Below are 23278 nucleotides of genomic sequence, written 5' to 3' on the forward strand. Positions count from 1 at the left end.
CCCCTTGCCCTAAAAAGGAATCTGGCTCCCATTTTAGGTTCCTTATCGACTCCCCTTGTCAACTCCCCCCTGTTTCCCTTTGAAAGCCCTAGCCCCACCTTTTTGATCTCATTCAGATGCCTTTCAGTTCCTTCATTCAATCTCTCAGGACTACAAATCAGAATTCTTAACTAGACCCTTTTCCCAGCCCCCTTCTCTGGCCACCCAAAGTTACTTCAGTGTATAAAAATTCCACCCTAGCCCCCATCGAGGGGCTGAGAATCTCATGCCCAAAAGGCTGAGACTTTCTCATTCCTGCTCGTCCTCATGGGCATTACCTGGCCTAAGTGTTTTATCACTAATAAAGTTTTCCTCTGGCTGGAAGAAGATTTGAGTTGAGTTCTTTCAGACAGGGCGTGGTGTCACATTCTTGGGGTTCCCAGCAGCACCCCTAAACCTCTAGACCTCTTCAATTAGAGGGTGTGAAACTGTCAGTCCTCTGTGTAATTATAATGCCAGATGCCACCCCTCACACTGCCCTCCCCCCCAGAAAAAAAAAGAACTTTCTTTCTGCTCTCAGACACAATTTCAGGACCTTGATTTACTGAGTCATTAGGAAGTTCTCATTTCTTTCTTTTTTTTTTTGAGGGGAGGGGAAGCTATCTCTCATTAATATAGTCACCTGATTCCAAGGCAAAGAAAATGATATTTTGAAGGAAAGCTTTCTCATTCTGTTCATCCAACATGTGACAAATTGTTTGACTAGTCTAGGCCTTAGCTTACTCATCTATAAAATTAAGAACTTGAACCAGCTGTCCTCTACACTCCCTTCCATCTCTAAATATTAGGAATCCATAATCCTAGGATTCTATGTTCAAATAGTACTCATATCTCTGTATAGAGCAACAGAATCGCAGCATCCAGTATGCATGGCAAAACATTTGATTGTTCTTTGTTTTTAATAATAAAAAATATTGTGAACTTACTTCAGTTGCTTGCTCAATGGATTTGTGATCTCATTGAAGGAAATGTCCCCTTCACAACCTATCCATGTCTCTTTATCCTGTGCCACTGGGGTAGACTATGGTCATACCTATGCACATTAAAAGGGAGTGAGCAGGTTCAAGGGGCAGCCTGGATTTCAAGGGGGGGAAGTTCCTAAGCTGCACTGTGGGAGAAGTTTTCCAAGGGGAAATCCCTAGCCTAGCCTACAGAACAGATAGGATTAGAAGCCACAGAAGATTGAGGGATGCTGGTATCAGTAGCCCCCTGCCATGAGAGCATCTAGATTACAAATCTAGATTTATTTCATGCATGTCAGAAGGTTTTGCACTGGTGACATGATATATCGTGTCCTCCTGGATGTATAAAACTGCCCAGTGCAAGGGGCATGGTACTTTCTTCGATCTAATGGATTCTTCACTCTGTGCTAGCTGTATTTGCTGCCTCCTTAGCATTTTCTCTCTAAAGAAAGAAAGGAGACAAGGGAAGGCCTTGGTGCCCAACTGAACCAGAAGCAAGCCAGACCTGGAACCCATAATGGGAGCTATCAACATCTATCATTGATTTCTATTTGATACCTGAATTTTTACAAGCTAGTATAAAAGGGGCACTAATAAATGGGGAAGGGTCCTTCCCATCACACTAAGTAAATTTATTCCTTTTAAACCTCTTGTTTGTGTAGAGTTATTTGAATCATATCATCAAGATACCTGAACTTAGGAGAGTCTTCTGAGCATCCTAGCAAAGGAACTGTTATGACAAATGAATTCAAAAAGACATTCTGACCTCACTCAGTATGCCTGCAATTTGACCCTGACTCTTTTTTTATGTTAATCTTATTACTAGCTAGATATTGAAGGACTGTTTATGGTATTTGCTCCCAGGATGGGCTGGCCACCCCTCCAGGAACTGGCTATTCATAGACAGGAATGCTCTCAAGGATGTTTTGAGAATATCTCCCATGCATTTACTTATTTGGCAAACTACCTTCTTTGTTAGAAGGAATTACTAAAGGTGGGTAGTCCTGAGCCATCTTTGCATTCCACCCATGGTAGGGATGTGCAGCCTGGGACTTTCCTATTGGGACACTGGAGGCTGATTTGGGGACTCCCCAGCTGCATGATCCAGATGTAGGTGATTCCCCTGATGGTGATGATCAATTGTGGTAAGATTTGATAGCAATTGAGATTTAAGTTGTTATTGATTGAGACTTATGTTAACTATTGAGACTTACTGTTTGAGATTTACATATTGAGACCTAGATTAACTATTGAGACATAACATTATTGCTTACTTACTGAGACTTATACTATCACTTACTTACTTTTATTACTATTTTAATAATAAATACTTTTACTATACATGTATATAAATCAAATCTAAGACTCTGTCATTTCTAAACCGATCCAAACCAAAACTAAATTAAGCTGCAGCAAATAAGGCTGCTTCGCAAAACAACTTTCCCATTTCTTCTCAATAGCTTTATTCATCTAACATGATGGCATCCTGTCTCTTTGTCTCTTGACATTACATAGGTACCAATATAGCATCCAGGTCTACCTGTTATCCATCTTTTTCAATATATCCTATTCCAGTCATATATCTTTTTTTTTCTTTTAGGCAATTGGGGTTAAGTGACTTGCCCAGGGTCACACAGCTAGTAAGTGTCAAGTGTTTGGTCTGAGGCCAGATTTGAACTCAGGTCCTCCTGACTTCAGGGCTGGTGCTTTATCCACTGCGCCACCTAGCTGCCCCCAGTCATATGTCTTTTTGATGATACCTTTTATTCCTTTCTGTGTACAATCTTATTCCTTGGCAAGATGCTGCCCCCAGGTGTATCTCCATTACCCTTTGGGGTACTTACACTTTTGATTCCCTGGATAGCATGGTGCTCCATGATTCACAACCATGTGGTACCCAGAGAAGGAAATGAATGTTGAAAAGATGGATTTTTGTTTTAGGGAGAGGCTTAGGATCTTTGAAAGTGCCATACCATTTCCTCAAAACAACTCAGGCCATGATGAACTTCCTATTCAATTCTGAGGTGTTGTTAAATTGAGTTGCTCTGAACTTGGGCCCGCTGTTCATGTATAGTGTTTGTTCGAGATATCTGTGTAGTTCTATGGGCTGTCTATACCAGAGATGTATATTATGTATAGCCTGGACAAAAAAGCAACCCTATATGACGAGAAGTCATTTCAACATAATATTTTGTTCCTTCTAGGCACAGAGTTAAAACAATTAGATTAGTAAAAAGTTATACAAATGCATAACTGTTGTTTTTATAACAGTAATTATAATATCTTTCCTTTTTCTAGCTTATTGTAGGATTGGCAGACCATTGGAAGGAATGGAATCAGAGGTGGGCTGGGGCCAACTCTTACCAACTCTAGAGAGTCTATTGCTAAATTTTCAGTGTGGGCATTAAGACTTCTGAAATTGGCAAACCTTACAAATCAGGGCTTGAGTTACTATCTTGTTGATTGTTTAAACTTAAGAAAATAATGAAAAAAAAGAAAAAAGAAAGTAATGGAAAAATATTAATAATACAGATTAAAATTTTTAAATGTGTTGTGTTCACATTTTTTATTTTGCAGAGCTGGTTATTAAATATTACATGTATACCATTTGATGGAGTATACTTAAGAAGGGTTGTTAAAAATATATTTACCTGTAACCTTGTGATTGAGAGGACTTTAAACTGAAAATTAAAGGAGAGAGTGAGATGCTACTTATATATGTTTTCTCAGCCAAATTCCACAGAGAGAAGCAGCTAAAAGATTAGGGCAAGAGTATCAATAGAGAGAACCAGTAATTCACAGAAGTGATCTAAGAAGTGAGTCAGAAATACATACCATGACTAAAGCTGTCCATGCCCAAATTTAGGAAGTGTGGATAATAAACAAGGTGAATGGGTGATCTCCAAACAAAATAAGTAATTTCAGATTCATTGTTATCACTGAGATTTGGTGGGGTGGGATTCATGACTACACTATGTCTATGGAAGAGCAATGGAATAGCTTTTCCTACTAGAAACAATGACATTTTTACAGTGTTTTAATGTTTTAGATTTACACATATTCCATTTAGACCTCACAATGACCCTTTATATAGGTAATAAAGGTATTATTATTTTTAATTTACAGATGAAGGAACTGAGCCTCTGACAGATAAAATGGCTTTCCCATGGTTACATAGTCAGTACATCCTGGGGGCAGAATTCAGACCTAGGTCTTCTTAACTCCAAGTCTAGCACTCTTTCTTATCCCTAAAGGTTTGAAAGGACATGCTCTTGTGAGGAAATCCATGGTCCAAAAGGAGGAAGCATGAGAGAGAACACAAAGATGGGAATTAAATGGGAAGAACCAGATGCAATAATGATACTATAGAACACCTGAACAGAAGAGAAAATAGATTAAGTGCTCAGGAAGCAGATCACAAATCCAGGATGGCTGAAGGTGAGGGTTCTTCAACTATGCTGATATTTGCTAGAACTCTTGCTCTCTGTGAAAAGCAGAGACAGATTCTTAACTTGCCTTAATGATAATTTCTTTCTTTGACAGGTGGAAGATGTGATGAGAAAACCATCAGTTTTCTGCTCTGTATCTGACTGAGACAAAAGAGCAACTAGCTGCTGAAATAGAACTGATGGGACCCTTGGGAGGAAGTGATGACTCCACGTTAAAATTCATGATAAAGGAAATGAAAGCTGGGCATATTCTGCATTGCTCCCTAGATTTTGGGAGTACAAATTTCAAATGTTCAGAGAAAAGATGGGTAGTATCCCAGGGTCTAACATTATTCATGAGAATCCATCCTAAGTGAGCTGAGAAGTCTCAATAATGGAATTTTGATAGCAACACAAACCATTCTAATAAGAAAGAAAGGAGGAAGTGGTCTAAAAAAAAACAATGTGGATGCTTGATCGATTTCCTAATATGGACATGTTGATAGTGGTCTATTATAGTGGATTAGCCAATTTAGATGTTAAAAATACCAGAGTAGCCATGTAAAGGAGATGAATGTAAGGATGAAAAATAAAGGAGAATATGATAATGCTGGAAGAGCTAAAGGTCAGGAGGAATGAAAGCTGATCATGGATGCTAAGTATGAAAAATAACTTTTTTGGTTTTATTGAAGACAAAGGAAAGGTCAGAGAAAAGACAGAATTGCTGCTTGAGGTGGATAATAATAATACCTGAAATAAAGATTGAAAAGAACTTTATATACATTATTGTATCATTTGATTTTCATAGCAACTGTATAAGATAGGTTTCATTATCGTTCCCACTAAACAGTTGGGGAAATTGTTGACTCAGGGAAATTAGATGATTTGCCAATGGTCAAACAATTTGAAATAGGATTCAAAACTAAATCTTCCTAGCACAAAATGCCATTACACTCACTACCTTTGGATGAAATGTTGATTACTGATGACAACAGAGAGAAGGCAGAACTATTAAACTTTTGTTTTCGTTTTCTCTTCTAAGAAAAAAATGATCTTCAGATACCAAAAACATAGTCAACCAATTGATAAATCAATAACCATTTATTAAGCACTAGGTACTATCCTAAGAGCTGGGGAAACAAGACAAAAATGAAAGCCTCTATCCTCAAGGAGATGATATTCTATTGGGAAAATAGAATGTAAACATGTAAGTTAAAAGTTGCTTAAGTAAGTAGGAAATCTCTGCCCTGGTGCTCTTATATACTCGTTGGGGGCTCCTTCCTGGACTACTCTTCTGAGAGGGACTCCAGCTATGTTTCACTTCCTTCTCCCCTTGACTCTCTCCAGATGCCACCTCCTTCCTTTCTTCACCTGTCTCATCACTGCCTTCTTTCCTGTTTGCCTACCAGCCTTGTTTTTCAGAACCACTATATGAGTTATCTTCTCCTGGTAGGGGAAAAAAAACCTTTTTGAGGTCAGAGACTGTTTTGCCTGGGATGAAGGAGACAAGGAGAGATCAGTGCTCATCTGGACTAGAACCAGAATTAACACCATTACTGTGAATATGTGTCTTTACTCTGAATCTAACAACTATGTCATACTGAACTAAGTAAGCCTGTTCCTTCATATCACTTGCTTCTGTTGGGTTAGCTATTTATGGCATCTTGCTACCTGGATTTAGGAAGAAAGGCCTCCTAGCAGAAATATCAAAGCAAATTTCATTTGTGACATTTACATCTAGTATATTCAGTTTCTCTTTAATGTTGAGGAAGGTGTGAGCTCTGGTTGAAGGCCTTTGCAAATGAGTTACATTCCTAAGGTTTCTTTTCAGTATTAATTCATCTGTCTAATGAGTCACTCAATTTGAATGAAGACTTTCCTATGTTCATTATATTTCAAAAGTTTCCTCTCCACTAGGATTTTTCTGTTGTTAAGACGATAGTTCTACCTTCAGGTCTTCTCACATTCAAATTCCCACATTAATTATTTGATGATCACTATGATGTTTCCATTAGCTGAAGATATCCCTAAATTAATTACATTATTAGGGTTTCTCTCCTTTATAAATTCTCTTTGACAGCCAGGTGGCTCAGTGCTAGATGTGGAGTCAGGAAGACCCAAATTAAAATCTTGCTTCAGATACTTATTAGCATCATGACTCAGGATAAGTCACTTAACCTCTCTTACCCTCAGTTTTCTCATCTGTAAAGTGGGGATGGTAACAGCATCTATTTCCCAGGGGGTGGTTGTGAGGAAGAAAGGAAAAATCATATGTAAAGTACTTGGCAAATCTTAAAGCAGACTTGCACAGCTTGGTAGTAGGCCGGGGCCAAAATTAAAACAGACTAAACTTCTTTGGGCTGCAGATAGGTTAGACTAGAGACAAACTGACAGTGGCTGATTGCCATGGATCACGACATGACAAACAGGAGAGAGTGCACAGTGGCAACTCTCCTTTTTTGTGGGTCGCCTGAAATCCTTTGGCAGGCTGAAAGAGGCTTGTCTTAAAGTAATGTTATCTAAATGCTACCTATAATAACAACTATATATATATACATATATAGATATATATATATATGCATATATATCTATATATATCTATATATATATATGTAACATATAATAATAATAGCTCACCAAATGTGAGCTATTCTGTCCACTAAGATATCTCCTCTAGTCAAAAACTTTTCTATATTTATTACATCTATAGGATTTCTTTCCCAGACACATTCTTTAATGTCAAATAACAATCATGCCATCATAGATCTAGAGCTGGAAGAGAGCTCAGAAGCCATTTGCTTCAACCTCTTAAATTTATAAATGAAGAAACTGAGGTCTGAAATGGGAAGTGACCTATATACAAGGTCATATGGCAAATAATTGTCAGGGGTGGGTGGGATATGAACCTCAGATTCCAGAGCTAGTTCTCTATCATACCACACAGGCCTCCATTCTTTCTTTCCTATATTAATTACATTTATAAAGTCTCTTTTCAGCATGAATACTCTGAAGAAAGACTGAATTGTGGCTGAAGGTTTTCCCACATTAATTACATTTACAGGGTTTTTCCATATGAATTTCTAAGGTCTACTTCCTGATGAGTTTTCTGATGTTTACTCTAGTGTCCCCACTGGCTGAAGACTTTACATATTAATTGTATCAAGTCTCTCTCTATAAATTATCTGATGCTGAGTAAGGGATGTACTGTACTGTTCAGTTATTCTGCTTGTGTCCAACTCTTAATGACCCCATTTGGAATTTTCTTGGTACTGGATACTGAATATTAGATGCTGGAGTGGTTTGCCATTTTCTTCTCCAGCTCATTTTACACATGAGGCAACTGAGGCAAACAGGGTTAAGTGACTTGCTCAGGGTTACACAGGTAGTGAGTGTCCAAAGCTGGATTTGAAATTATGAAGATGTCTTCCTGGTTCCTAGCTTAGTGCTCTATCCACTGTGCCACCTGACTTCCTGAGTCAGCTAAGATTTTCCACGTGTTTTACATTTGTAGGCTCTCTCTAACATGAAATTGCTCGAGTTGACCAAGTTGTTTATCCTACCTAAAGATTCTCTCTTGTGCAGTTTCTGATGCTTAGCAGTATATCTCCTTTGGCTGAAGGCTTTCACACATTTGTTCCATTTATAGGATTTATATTTACGATGAATTCTCTGACACTCACTAGGCTGCCCTCTCTTGCCGAAGGTACTTTGACATTGATTGTATTTATATTTTCTCTATTACGAATTTATGATGTTCACTGAGATATCGTCTTTGCTTGAAGCATTTCCCACATTCATCTTATATGGTTTGTTTCCTATGAATTCTCCAGAGGTTAATAAGTAATGAGAAGTTCTTCACTGGCAAAAGAGTAGAGGTGATTTCTGGTTAGATATGTGTTACATTAGATGGACTCTGAGATTCTCTCCACCTCCGAGGTTCTTGGACAGTTTTCAAAATTCTGTCCTGTATTATACCAGGTCATGCCAGGCGAATAAATTAAACTCAAAAACATTTAACATGCCAACAAAATTGTAATGCTGAAAGCAACCTTAGAGAACATCTAATCCAACAACCTAATTTTACTAATGAGGAAATCAAGGCGGGTGAAGTTAGTGATGTTTGAGTAGAGCTCAGTTCTCCTGACTGTTCATCATGATATATGATTCAGCATTTGGACATTTTCCTTCTGTCCTCCATTTCTTTGGTGTAGGTATTTATTTGTTGTAGGGCAGAGTTGTCAAATAAAAGACAACCCAAAGAAGATTAAACTATAATTGAGAAATATTTAACAAAATAAATTTAAATACAGTAGAACACAGATAATGTTAATATACAGTTTTTTTAAGTCAACATGCAGCTGCATTGGTACTTATGTACTGTTTAGTGGACCTATTTCCATTTGAAATCTGTCACCACTGATGTAGGGCACACCCTCTAACAATTCAGACTGGCATCTACTTTGTGTTTTATAGACTTAGAGAGAGCTGCCTGTTAAACTGAGAAGTTAAATCACTTTCTTTGGGTCACATAGCTAGTATGTGTTAGAGGTGAAATTTGAGCCTAGGGTTTCCTGCCTCCAAGGCCAATTCTTTTGTTTTTTCACTAAGCTAAGGAGAGTATCTCACACTGCAAGTAGTTGGTATATGACGTGATCCTGCTTTTGTACAGGTTGAAATACAGGCGTAGGGATACTAAATGGCTTTTCCGAGACTGAGCATTTTGTGGTACCATCGATGATGGACTACCAATTTTCTGCCTTCGACAAAAGAATCCTGTTCAATCTAGAAAAGACTCAAAATAGAACAAAAATCTAGGGGATACTACCATTACACACACACACACACACACACACACACACACACACACACACAATAAGGTTACACTCTTTAGGTTACCAGGTGAACTTTCAAACTGAGGCAACATGGTGCAGTCTTATGAACATTATGTTGGTTATCAGGAGATTTGTGTTCCCATTCTGACTCTGCCATTAACTAGCTATGTGACAAGTCATTTAACCTTTCTGGGCCTCATTTTCCTTGTTGGTAAAATGAGGAGGTTAGACTAGATAACCTCTAAGGTCATTCCAGTGACAATCTATGATTCTATAATTTTTTGAGTTTCAGTGTCTTCATCTACAAGAAAATCAGGTTGGACCTGGTGATTTCCCAAATTCCAATGAATCGTGGCCTTCCCTAATTACATGTCCTGCACTCAACGTGGGAATTTAAAATATACTGCCAAGATTTTGTATGTTATTGTGTGCTGGAAATTTGAGTACAAAGATATGAGGACAATAGAAATGGTTTCTCCAATGTAATGTGGAACCACATAAAAATGAGGGCAACTGTATTTAACACTTTCTAGGAGATTTGACTGACCTTTAATTTTCATGTAAATCTTGAAAATGACCTATGCTTACTCTTTATGAGAGCTTAATTCAATCAGAATAATCAGGTTCTTGTGCCTAGCAGCTCTACCATCTGAAACTCTCAGAGTAGTCATGAGTTAGGGGAGCTTTTGGAGTTAAAAGCCAGCTTTCAGCTGTGTTGGGTTCTGAACAAAAGTTGCCTTTTCATTAAACACTGTCCCTTCAGGTATCAGTGAAAAAATACCACAGTGAATGGTGGCCTGGGACAAAAAAATTGGTAGGCTGTTAGTATCAGTGTCATGAAGAATGATTGGTAGATATTAAGAATTATGATTTTTACATGGAAGTGAGATTTGAGAACACTTGCCAAAATTATCTTGTATCTATTTTTTCTATATTTTGTGTATTTATAGAGCATGACATAGTGGTTAGAGAGCTGTGTTTGGACTCAGCAAGACCTGGGGTTCAAGTTCCACCTTTAACACATATTGGCTATGTGACCTAGTGGATGTTACTTAGCCCTCAGTGCCCTAAAGAATTCTAAAATTATAAGATTTGATTTTTTAAAAATGTGTCTTTCTATTGCAGGGCAGCCAGGTGGTGCAGTGGGTAGAGGGCCTGGTCTGGAGTCAGGAAAACCTGAGTTCAAATCTGGCCTTAGACATTTACAAGCTGTGTGACCCTGGGCAAGTCACTTAACCTCTAGTTTTCTCATCTGTAAAATGAGCTGGAGAAGGAAATGGCAAACTACTCCAGTATCTTTGCCAAGAAAACCCCAAATAGGGTTATATAGAGTCAGACACTGACCGAAATAACTGAACAACTTCATATTGCATCTAGACTTTAAGTGCAGAAACCACATTCATTCACACTTGTAATTGGCATGAGAGTTTTGACCTGTTCTGTTCCTGACTAGGTCTGGTTCACCTTAGAAGCCTGGTGGTCCTGCACTCCGGACGAGTTCATATGGGACCAGAATTAGTTCAGACATGTAATTGGCTAGCTTAGTAGAGCTCAGAATTTCTGAGTTCAAGTAAGCCTACCAACTTCAGCCTCCCTGTGGCAGGGATTACCAGGATGCTCGACCATGCTCTACTCCAAAACTCTAAGTTATAGAAAAGATGCCCACTTGTATTGGAAGAGGGGGTTTCCTTACCAGGGAGTTTCTCTTTCCCAGTGAAACCACAGGTCCAGCCCAATCCCTCACTTACATTTGTACCTATTGTGTCCCTAGTAGACAATGGAACCTCCTTCAAGGTAAGGTAGGGACCATTGAACTTCTATCTTTGTTTCCCCAATGCCTTGAAAATGCTTGATTTATGAGGCACTTAAATATTTGTTGATTGGTTATAATAATCGTAAGTAAGTGTTGTTGAACCACTTCACTGTGTGCATGGCTGACCATCTGTACTGCCAGACTCTGTGTTAGGCATTAAGGATAAAAACGATCCAAGACACGGTCCCTATACTTAAATAGTTCCAACGGGAATCTTGTGGGAAACACATGTATACAGGAAAACAAAAAGAACACCAGTAGGTAGCATGAGGGAGGTGCCAAATGAGTGGTATAGACAATCTATGCTACGGACATCCAGCAGAAATACTAGTTTATTTGGGAAAGACTTCCTGGAAGAGCAGAGTTGGGCTTTTAATCAAGGGCAGCCCCTAAATAAGAAGAGCTTTGTGGAGTAGGCAGTCCTAATTGGGGAAATGGTATGAGTGAAAGCACAGTAGGGAGTGGGCATGTTTAGGGGATAATGAATAAGTTAACATGGCTGGAAATTGAGAGTCCCTGTATGAGGCTATTGAAGATAATTTGGTAAAGGTAGTTAGGGACCCAGTTGGAGAGAGCTTTGAAGGCTCAGAGCACGTATGTGGAGGTAGCGAGGTATAATAGCTAAAGCACTGAACTTGGGAGTCAGAAAGACACTAATTTGATGCCATCTCAGAAACTAATTATGTGATATTTGAGCCTCAGTTTCCTCATCTGTAAAAAAGGGGATTAATAACAGCACCTACTTTTCACAGGGTTGTCAGAATCTACAGAGATAATGCTTGTAAAGTTTTGCAGACCTTGAATCACTATATAAATGTAGGCTATTCTTATCAATGGTAGGCTAAGGAGTTTGGATTTTATTTAATAAGATCATAGATTTTGAGTTAGGAGGTACCAAGAAAGCTTTAGAAGCCTTCTAATACAACTACATGCCATTTACAGCAACTAGGTGATGGAGTGGATAGAGTGCTAGATCTGGAGACAGGAAGACCTATGTTCAAATCTGACCTCAGACCCTTAATACCTGTGTGACCCTGGGCAAGTCTCTTAACCTTTGTTTGCCTCAGTTTCCTCCACTTTAAAATGGGTAGCCCCTACCTTTCAGGGTTGTTGTAAGGACTAAATGCTTTTTTTTTCCACAGGTGAGGGAATTGTAGCCCATGGAGTGGTAAAGGATTTACCTAAAATCAGATAGTGATTAAGTAGCATAGTCAGAATTTGAACCTAAGTCTGTTGTCAAGAGATCCAACAATCTTTCCACTATGCTTTATGCTCTAGCAGGCAGGGGGTTCACAATCTCTAATGGTTCAAACAAGTATTGACTGTACTGACTAAACCAGAAAAACAAAGCTCATACAGATGAGCTTCTTCATACACAGTACAAAATTGTTTTTTACACATATATAGTGTGGAAAGAATATGTAATTGTGATGTATACTGTTTTTGACCCCTCTTTTTGCCTTCCACCTTACCCTGCTACCACAGATCTCTGTTCATTAACATAGAACCTAAACTTGGGCTGAAGCATCTTAAAACATGAACAATAAAGGGGAGAAAATGAGGTGAGAGGGGAAGGAGAAAGGAAGGAAAACTAGAGGAGAGAGGGCAGAGATATTACAGGATAGAGAAGAGAGAAAAGGGAGAGGATGACTGGGGAAGAGGAAAAAGGGAGTGAAGGGAGATATAGAGGAGAGAAGGGGACACATATACTAAGGCTCTATTTAAAACTCTAGGCCCAGGAAAGCAAATTTTAACCAAAAGCCAGGCTCTGTACGAGCAAGCTGGTGGCTCTGGGTATAATGGGATTTCTTGGACACTGCTCTGGTAAACACTCTTATCCAACTGTGAAGGCCAATGCTGGTTTTTAAGATCAAAGCAGACACCTACTTGAAGCTGCATTTATTACAAATACTGAAGCGCACACATCCCTAAGAATAAAGGGGGGTCTTAAGCAGAAACACAGGCAGCAATAGGAGAATGCAATTTTGACAGTACAGCAGCCACCTAAGTGGCTGACAGAAACAAGAGGTAATTTAATTCTAAAGCTTATCAACTTGCTCGGTTACTGAGTTCAACAAAGTGTCTAATACTGTCACAGCCCTAGCAAAAGGCTACTTGACAACAATTCTGACTGTCAGTGCAGGCCTGTGAATTTCTTTTTTTTCTTTTTCAATTTTCTCTATTTGAGGTTCCCCTGGTGACATTTGTATCTGACCTTAGCAGAGAATAATCCCAATGGTAATACAATGAAACTCCATTTTACTCAGCTCCCTATTACGCACAGTTGAAAATATTTTACGAGTCAGATGATGTCCCTGGAAATAAAACAACCACATATGATATGCATACAGTGGGTATACAGCTGCCCATATGACAGACCAGGTATCACTATCCTCTAACAAGTTATACTTTATCTGCCTCTAGGTTCTCAGAGTGGTGTCTTCTGGATCCGGAGTCCTATCTTGGGCTCCTGATAAGCTTGACTGTTTTTCTAAGATAAGCAGCCCTCAGCACAGATGTCTGCAGGGTGTACTACAAATTCTTGGTAGGTTCTCCACTCAGATCAAAAGTAAACATGGAATCTATTTCTCTAGAACGTCTCTGTGCACTTGGATATTTACCAGAACAGTTGGGAGCATAATGTAGGGACTTCATTTCTCTGCACAAACTACATAGTAATTGGTTGAGAATTTGAAGTCTGGAAAGACCCACATTCTGAAGTTCTAGATACCTAATCAGTGAGCTGCAGCCCTCAAAAGAAATATTCTTTCCCCTCCTTCATTACACTAATCACTTTTGAAATTCATTTCCAGGTTGTATCCATAAGGGCTTATTTAGGGGGAAAAAAAAGGTCCCTAGTGGCTAGAAATTGAGTGGAATGGAGGGGAAAATACATTGATGTTTATCAAATGCCAGCTTTCATTGATGTGACAATGTGGGGGAACGCAAACTCCCCAGTGCATATTTTTAAACCCTGCTGTGCTGTTAGAAACAGGTTGCAAATCATGATTTATACCCATTCTAGAGAAGAATGTAAAGTCACGAATGCAGGGATTTAGAATGTGTGTGTGTGTGTGTGTGTGTGTGTGTGTGTGTGTGTTTTAAATATACCATTACAGAGGTTTTAATGGGAAAGAACAGGGTGAACGGCTGGCAGCAGTTGGCAGGTATCTCCAGGCAAATTTCTGGGCTGGCTTTCAGTGCAGTTTGCCAGACTAAGCCATGTCTTCCCACTCCCCTCTGCTGATGAGCGTAAATCCCCATGACAAGGGAGAGGGGCTAGAAATAAAAATAGATGGGGTTTTCAAGGAGTTGGCAGGTCATTACTGTAAATTATCTGATCTATGCAATGTTGGGATCAGGAATGGGCTTATCAAAGATGATTTACTAGTCAGCTTGATGCTGTTTTGGTTTGGTACTCCTGTGTTTAAATTACAGTAACACATACAAAGGAGTGATGCCATCCATCATAACTAGGGCATTTACTAACAGAATGAAGCCTCAGAGACTGGTGCATCTATTCCCAGTGAAGAAATAATAAGATAGTCGGTTCAGAGAATCCTTTAGGGAAAAATAAAGGAAATACCTTTAGTAGCCATATATCTCCTTTCCTTCTTCATTTCTCTCCTATTACTCAGGCCCTTCTCTTCCTTTATTTTACACACAGTAACACACTTTCCCAAACTCTCAGCAAAGCCTGAGACCGGGAAATGACATGCATGCAGTCCAGCTTGTAATAGTCCACAACAGGTTGTTTTGACCTTTCTCCATTCTTGCGCAATTTGTGGCCACCTGCTTTATTGCTTTTAATTAGGAGTGATTGTTCTCAGGAGTAGTCCCTAGCTTGGCATGCTTAAAATGGTTTACCCTGTGCCCACCCTTGATCCCTTGGCATTTCCTTAGCTGATACTCACTCAAAAGGGTCACTGGGATCTGCTCTCTGGAGCTCTGGAGGGATGGGGATTCTTTTGTAGTACATTTCCCAGTCGAAGGCTCCTCTCATGGCGTCCCCAGCCTGGGCTTCGTACCCAAAGTGATTGTGGTCGATGACATCGATCATGGGACACACAATAGTTTTGTGATTTAGGGCAATTTGGTCTGAAAGATAAAAACACATACACACAACAGGGAAAGACAGATCTGGTCAGGTCATCGATCATATTTTGGCAAAGACTAGCATATAGATTCTTGCTAATGTTCAACCTTAAGCCCTGAAATCACTCTGCTTTTGAAATTTGCAGGAACTGTCCATCTGAAAGCAGACTTAACACAATGGGACAGTGATTAGGGACAATTAGAGTGGCTGTATTTTCCTTTAAGAAAGTTACATCCCAGGGAGACCTGCAAAAATCCATCTGGCTCTCTCTCTGTCACTTTTCTTCTCGGCTCTGGCCCCAATCTGTCATTTTAGCATGCAGCAGACATGCACAGAATAAAAACAGCACTTGAATTTCTTCAACCGTACAGCTACGACCTGCTGAGGAAATACTGGACCTCATTCTGGGGGTTCTGGGATGTAAATATTTAACAGCAAAGTTATTTAGCTTTGACTCTGAGAGTAGCTGCAGGTAAGATCGCTCTGTTTTCTCATGTTGACAGTCTGAACATTAAATTCTTGGCCACGAAGCCTGACACAGCTAGTGTTAAGGTGATCTTTGCCCTTGGTTTTCAGATATCCCACTCTGTTTATTAGTAAGAAAAAATGGCTTCCCCAAAGCTTTAACTTCCCCCTCACCATATCTAAGATGATGGAAGGCAGTTTGGGCAGTGAGCTCTGTTCTTGATTTTGCTATTGGCTAAAGGTTTACCTGTGGACATCTTGTCTGTCATTTCTCTGCTGTGCTCTGATAGCGGAAACAATATTCCCTAATAGTTGAGTATAGCATACTTTGAGTGCAAAAGCCCTCATGGGGGAAATATTATAGAAAACACAAAGAGTTAAGGCCCATACATAATGTCTTTCTCTTTCTCAAGAATGTGTCTTCAACTTGTGGTTATAATTAGCTGTTAATATTACTTGGCAGAGGGACAAGTGCCCACATCAGCTCCTTTTTGCTCTTTGGCAGCTCTTTGGATTAGACATGTGTTATCAACTATATTTAAATATGTTCACCAAAGGAAAGGTAAATAATACTGAAATGTACTACACATCTGTCATTTCCATTCCTTCATTTTCATTGGCAATCATTTTTTCTTCTTGTGAGGAAGAAAAGAAAAAAAAAGCTGGGTAATATTGGGTCACAGTGCTTCAAGATTCAAGGAATTTCTAAGTGAATTCAAAGTTTATCTACTTTCCACAAACACATTTTATCCAATAATGACTACCCAGAATCACATCTCTTTGTTTCCAAAATTTGGAATTTATATTTTCATCTGCCTATACTCAACTCGTATTTTTTACCTTCCTGATTAGACCACTCAGGCATTTATGGATCTCTAAACTACCTCTGGCAGACAGAAAGTAGGTTTCAAAGTCAGCAAGATTTAGGTTCCAGTTTTGCCTTTGAAACATACTGGCTTTGTGGTCCTGGGGTGGTCACTGAAGCTCTTAGTGCTCCAGAAGAAGTTGCCATCTCTCTTGGTAGAGGGAGTTTAGTTCCCCGCACTGATAAAAGAACAAGTGTGTTCCCAAATATATGATCTGCCATAAATATTACTTATGTCAGCAATGAAATGTCCTCCCCAGTGAAATCGCTGCTTTGTTCTATAGGAATTTTCTCAGCTTATAAGGCAACAATTGGCTGTCCATGACTGACTCAGAAGCTCCCTGTTGTTTTACTTCTGATGTATCCAGAGCACACAGTAGGCTCCTAGATCTAGAATTGCAAGAGATCTCAGAGACTGTCTAGTTCAGTCTTCTCTTTTTACAGATGAGGAAACAGGTTTCTGAGGTCAGAGAGGTAACCTATCTTAGTCAGAGGGTCCTAGATTTAGAGATGAAAAGGACCTCAGAGGTCATATAGAGGCCAATCCTATCATTTTATAGATGAAATAACTGGGGTTGAGGTAGAATAAGTGACCTTCCCAGAGTCACACAGGCAGCATTTGAACACAGTTCTGATTCCAGAGTCAGGGTGCTTGCCACTGTACCACATTGCTTCCCAACCTGAGCTCACCTAGGTGATATCTCAAGTCATAGATATTTTTGCTTTTAGAACTGGGATTTCAGAGGCCATCTATTTCTCCTGCCCCCTGCCATTGTATAAATGAGGAAACAGGACCAGAGAAGTTAAGTAACTTACTCAGGTTCATACAGTTAGTAGGTGGCAGAGACTGAGTTAGAACCAGGTATCCCAAGTCTTTGCTTTTTCCACTGTACCAGGCTGGTCTTGTGACTTCATTTTGTTTACACTCTTTCCACTGCTTCTCAGACCACAGAGTTCCCTTTTATGCTCCTACTGCTCATAGTATAGTGGAAAGAACACTGGCTTTGAAGGAAGGAAGAAAGGGAAAGGAAGGAAAGAAGGAAAAAAGGGGAAGAAGGGAAGGAAGGAAGAAGAAAGAGGGAAGGACAGAAGGAATGAAAGAAGGAAGAAAGGAAGGAAACAAGGAGGGAAGGAAGGAAGAGAGAAAGAAGGAAGGGATGAAATATCTAAAATGTGCTAGGTACTGGGGCAGTCACTTTAAAATATCTCATTTGAGCTTAACAACAAGCTGAAAAGGAGATATTATTATTGTTGTTATTATCTCCATTTTACAGATAAGGAAATCGAGGCAGATGGATGTAAAGTGACTTGCCCAGGGTTACACAGCTAGAAAGTATCTGAGGTTGTATTTGAACTCAAGTTTTAATGACTGCAGACCCAGGGCTCTCTCCACTTCATCCACCACTACTTTGAAGTCAAAAGACCTGGTTTCTAATCCTACCTTACACTACTTGTGACCTTAGGCAAGTGACTTAAAGACCTTGGACCTCATTTTTTTCATTTGAAATATGAAAGGACTGGAGTGGATGGCTTGTGAGGTCCATTTTTTTTTTCTTGTCCCTATTCACAATCAATGAGAGAGAGGAGCCGCTGAGGGGCCACAGTCCCAACATCGATACCTCTCCACAAACAGCACTTTCCCTTTGCCAGTCACAAATAAATCCTATAATGGATTTCAGTTTTTATCTGAAACATATTTCTTCTACAGGTGGCCCTGAAGGAGGAGACTCTTAATCCTTGAATTAAATAGGTTCATTCTATCACCTCTGCAGGAGTTTTCAGCCTTATGGTTTCAACTATTTACTTCAATGAAATGCAGATCTGGGATAGATTGACAAGAACTTGACTGATATGGAATCCAGAGCAGAGGAAGGGCAAAGGGAATGAGTCTGTTAAATTAGCTTGCCATCAAATTTCCTGTTAACTGATCCAGGTGGGCCAGATTGGGAATGGACATAGGGATGGACACAGGGGGTGGACACAGGGTGACTAACCTATGCTTCAGTTTCTGGGGAATCAAACATATGGGCTATTTTTTTAAATTTAAATTTTATTTTTAGTTCCACATTCTTTCTCTCCTTCCACGCCCTCCTCTACCCATCAAGAAGTCAAGAGATATGATACCCATTATATACATACAGTTATGCAAAACATATTTCCACATTGGCCAAAACATGTAGACTACTAATAAGAAATAAAATGTCAGGTACAATCCTAAGGTGTAAAATGAACCAAGGTTTGCTGAGACTTCTCTTGTTTCCTCATTTGGAATGCTATGACCAAATGCCGATAAAGGAAAAAAAAATTGATAGTGATCCTTGGATTGAGTCACTTCTTATACTGACCAGGTCGAGGAGGAAATAAACTACTTTAATCAGGAAAGGAGCCAATTCTATTTTGGAGGTTAGGTGTATGCTAAACAATCCGAGGGACTTTCAGGGACTTTGCTATTGACATTTAGTAGGTTGCTTGGGTTAAGAAATCCATTAGGTACTTTCCTGCCTTCATTGAGTATTCAGATGTCAGCACACTTGGTTCGTTTTTGAGAGATGGTGACCGTTGCTGATGAAACTCTAAATTGCTATGCCCTTGTACAAGATACTCTTAATTAAAATCTTAAAGGATTCTTGGCAACATGTTTGGAGGTACTCCTCTCTTGATTAGGATGGCTAGGCAGTCTGATGTATGCAGGTTTGGGGATGCTTGAGGGGAGGGTTGCATTGTTTCCCGTATTAAATCCTGTACCATTTACAATTGATTCTTTCCCCATCTTTGACTAATGGAGCTTTCCTGGTTCTAGCTGGAATCCAAAGCCTGAGTCAATAGCAAATCATCCTTTCTGAAGGGCCCATTGTGAAGGCAGTTGTTATTGGCATTTACTCCAAGGCCAAGGACATATTTACAACAAAAGCTGATTTAGTGGAATCTGGGAGAATAGGAGGGAGTACAATATTGGCACACTAAGAATTAAAAAAAATGTTTTCCAGTTTACTGTATATTTCTTGCTCTTGCTGGACTCAGCTCTGACTTCACTTAAAAAAATACAGTTTAGCTAGAACAGAACTCGAATCTGCTTCTTAGCTTAAATCACTTGCAATTAGTTCTTGCTAATTAAAGCTTTGATGAAGAATATGCCAACCCTCCTCCTCTTCCACTCCATCTTTTCATTAAGACATATTGCATATAACTCTACATTTAAAAAACGGTCTTTAAGAAAGGTGCTATGTAAACATTGATTTAGTAACTTCAAAGACTCGTGATTTGTGGGGACTTCCTTCATGTGTGGGGATTTAAATTCTTCTATGGTTTCTATGAGTTGGGTCTAGGATCCAAACATACCATTATCTGTTGATCAGACTTGTGATGATCAGCTTTTCTAGCCTACCTAAACTTATCATCAGGCCTGTACTGAAAGCCTTGGAAAGAATACTGGCTCTGGAGTGGGAGCCAGTATTTTCTATCAATATCTTGACATATCATTCAAAGTGAGGAAACAGGAGGAGATACAGCTTACTTTGGTTCATTTTACACCTTGGGATTACACCTGAATTTCTATTTCCCATTACAAGTCTATATACTTGATTCCTTAGAAACTGAGATGTAGACGCAAGTGTTAGTTGGAAAAAAAAATCAGTCTTGCTGCGTCCAGTCCTAAGAGGGGTTCCTATCCTACCTCTGACACTTGCATGACATTAGGTAAATTATTTAAACTCACTGGGCCTCAGTTTCCTCTTCTGTTAAATAAGGAATTGAACTAGAAGTCTTCTAAGATCTCTTCTATTTCTAGATTGATAATCATTTTCTGATTGGTAGACCCCTGCTGATTGTAATCCAATGACATAGCCTCAAGAACTATTGTTCGCCTCGAGGTCACAACAAAGCACTGGAATAGGCTGTATAAATATGACATTTTATAAGTTTATAGAAGGCAGCTAGGTAGAGAGAAAAATGTTGTCTTGGTCATCTTGAAACATTGGTAGAACTGAAAAAAAGATCTTGTTATTTTAAAATATATTATCTGGTATTCTGTTGGTGCACAACTTAGAGAGATTGTGACCCCTTTTGTTACGATCCAGTCTTCGAGAATGTTTCTAATGGAAAAATGGATCACCTTGAAGGCAATTTGATGAAGAACTTCTTGGAGCTTTGGTGAGAAAGATTTTTAGTACGCAGTCTGACACCAGAAACATATTCAAAGCCTTGGCATTTAGTAGGACCCACTAAAGTAAGCGCTCCATTCATATAACCTTTGGAATCCAAGTTCCCCTCCACCCCACAAGGAGTCTTCAGAGTAGCATGCCAGTGAAGGTGTGCCAGGATTCAGCTCAAAAAATGATGTGACAATAACCCATCTAACTTTCAGCTTGCTCATCTTGGGCTAGATGGCGTCTGAGGTCCTTTCCATTGTATTTACTGATGAGCTCATGTTTACAAATGAGCTTCCTTTTAGTGACTGTCTGGTGAGCATGGCTACTGTGAGAGAAACTATGGGAGAAATTTCTCACAGCAAGGGTTTTCCAACCTGAGGCTAGGTTGGGGAGACCAACTGTAAAAGGTGCCATCTGGAGAGATGATTGTTCTCTTTTTCAGTTTTCTAGCTAACCATTTACTTTCCCAGTCCTGGTGTAAGTTTAAATTTCAAGTCTCTCCTTCCTCTCAAACAATGCTTTCAAAAAGCATTTCTTATCCTATAATAATTGCAAAACAAGTAGAATCCCAAGAGAAACTCACTTCACCAAAAAGTAGATGAGAATATGGATTTGGGACATGAGTGAAGTATGACAATGAGTTATACTTACCCATGTACATAGTGTGCCTCCCTATGGAATATAAATTTCCTGAGGGCAGCGACTACATTTTTGTTTTCACCATCTTAAAAGCCTTGTGCAGTGCCTGGTATATAGTCAATATTTGTTATATTTTTGTTGACTTCTCAGGAATTCCAGTTAGTAAACTGTGTACTTACTAAGCAAAGGAGGCAGCCAGTTCACATTGACCTCACAGTGAGAATCTAGGAAGGTTAAAACTTCTCCTTTTGCCATAGATGCACCCAAGAGTCGGGTTCGGATCAGTCCTTCCCGTTTTTTGGTTCGAACAATTCTCACTTTGGAAAACCGGGCCATATATTCTTCCAATTTATCTTTCAGGTGCTCTGGAAAAGGAAGAAGTAAAGAATACATATGGTCAACTCTAGCAGAACAGTTAATGAAGTCATATTTATGGGATAAAGAAAGGAGAATTTGTCTCCTAGTTTATTACAAAAACTCAGCCCTTCCCTTTTCCTGACCCCAAGGGACAGTGAGGAGGCATTACTATGACTGTAGGTCCAGAGGTTTCTTGTCCTTTTGTTTATACTTTCCAAGATGCTTTTTAAGCTCCAAATGTTGCCCTTTGTTTGAACACAGAGGAAGTCACTGATATCCTAGACCTTTCCCTGCACAGAGGTCGTTGGAGCCCTGCCATCCGCCTTTAATCCTGGCTAGAACAACTGCAAGGTGTTCATCAGCTTTCTAGTTCCCATTACCCAAAGCCAGATGAATTACGCAAATGGTGCCCTTTCCAGCCAGTCTTCCCACCTATATTCAGTTTGATAGAAGATGTGTGGAAAATAATGAGGGGAAAAAATTAACCATGGAATCTGCATGACTGAAATGGGTTCCTTTCTCCCTCTTCTCCACCTCCCCCCCCTCCAAAAAAGAGCAGCAAGCTAGCAAATGAATCTAGAAACTCGATACTATGTGAAGTGAATGACTAGTTGAGTTTCAAATAAAATGTATTGTAGTGTTCCATAGCATTCCATGTCATTGAACATGGCTGTGCTTAAGATAAAAAAGCAGAGAATTTGGAAACATGCCCTTTGCTAATTAAAAACACACAATAAGAATGAATCACCTCAGGGAAAATCACTTATGAAAGACAAAATAATTGACTGCTTTGGAACGAATGCCTGAGAAAGTGAGAATTTTTCTTGTTATAAACAAGCATAGTTGTCTAATGCTGGAGGAGAGAAAACTTGACTATGTTTACATATTTTAGATCCTCCCTTTCTGTCACCAACATTTAGGATGTAGATATTGAAGCTGTAAGAAACCACCCCCACAAAAATGCTATTTTGATGCTTCAATGCAGTGGAGAGGTGACCTGGTTTCTCAAAGCCTATGCCAGCAGAGTACAAAGTTCTTTTAGGTTCTATCAGGCTCAAAGGGAAATGCGATTCTCCTTTCTACATTGCAGGGGTTAGGGGCATGGCACCCCTGTGATATGGAAAATCTGTGTAAATTTTTTTTGGCCCTCTCTTTATACCAGAGAAGAAGCCCGAGTTATTATGGTATTAAAAGATAAAATATGTTGATATATAATACTATGCACACATTTTATATACTTCTGAGTTTCTAAACTTTTTCTGTGTTGTGTCATCTTGCATCTTCTATAAAATGCTAAAAAAATTCCCATTTAATTTCTTATGCTGACCTACTATGTATCAGAACCGTGACAGGGCAAGCCATGATGTGGAAGGCATAACTGTACAAATGACCTTCCATCCTATGGGGCCTCTTTATGCTTTAGCAGTGATAGAAGCAGAGTCCTAGAAAGGTAGGAAGGAGAATTCTCAGACCATCTAAAACCATTAACTATTGGTTCTCAAAATGAAAGATCAAGTTCTAAGGAGATGACATGATATTAATGGGAGTTGTATGTGACCTTGGGTAACTTACTCAACTCTTCTGTGTGTCAGTTTTATTATCTAAAAATGAAGGGGTTGGGTTTGATGAGTTCT

At 39.3% G+C, this 23278-nt stretch overlaps 1 protein-coding gene across 1 annotated transcript in view; it reads right to left on the bottom strand.

Annotated features, from left to right (window-relative positions):
• Positions 1-21646, bottom strand: part of GALNTL6 (polypeptide N-acetylgalactosaminyltransferase like 6) — a 240001-nt gene extending 218355 nt beyond the window's left edge. Inside the window, exons 1-2 of the mRNA XM_020997862.2 lie at positions 21467-21646; positions 14989-15172 (exon numbers count right to left, since the gene is read on the bottom strand). Of these exons, the coding sequence (XP_020853521.2) occupies positions 14989-15172; positions 21467-21623 (341 nt within the window). The 5' untranslated portion in view covers positions 21624-21646. The remainder of the gene's footprint in view (positions 1-14988; positions 15173-21466) is intronic.
• Positions 21647-23278: the final 1632 nt, after the last annotated feature.

This window comes from Phascolarctos cinereus, unplaced genomic scaffold (assembly GCF_003287225.1).
Source record: "Phascolarctos cinereus isolate Bilbo 61053 unplaced genomic scaffold, phaCin_HiC Scaffold_9;HRSCAF=440, whole genome shotgun sequence".
NCBI classification, from domain to species: domain Eukaryota; kingdom Metazoa; phylum Chordata; class Mammalia; order Diprotodontia; family Phascolarctidae; genus Phascolarctos; species Phascolarctos cinereus.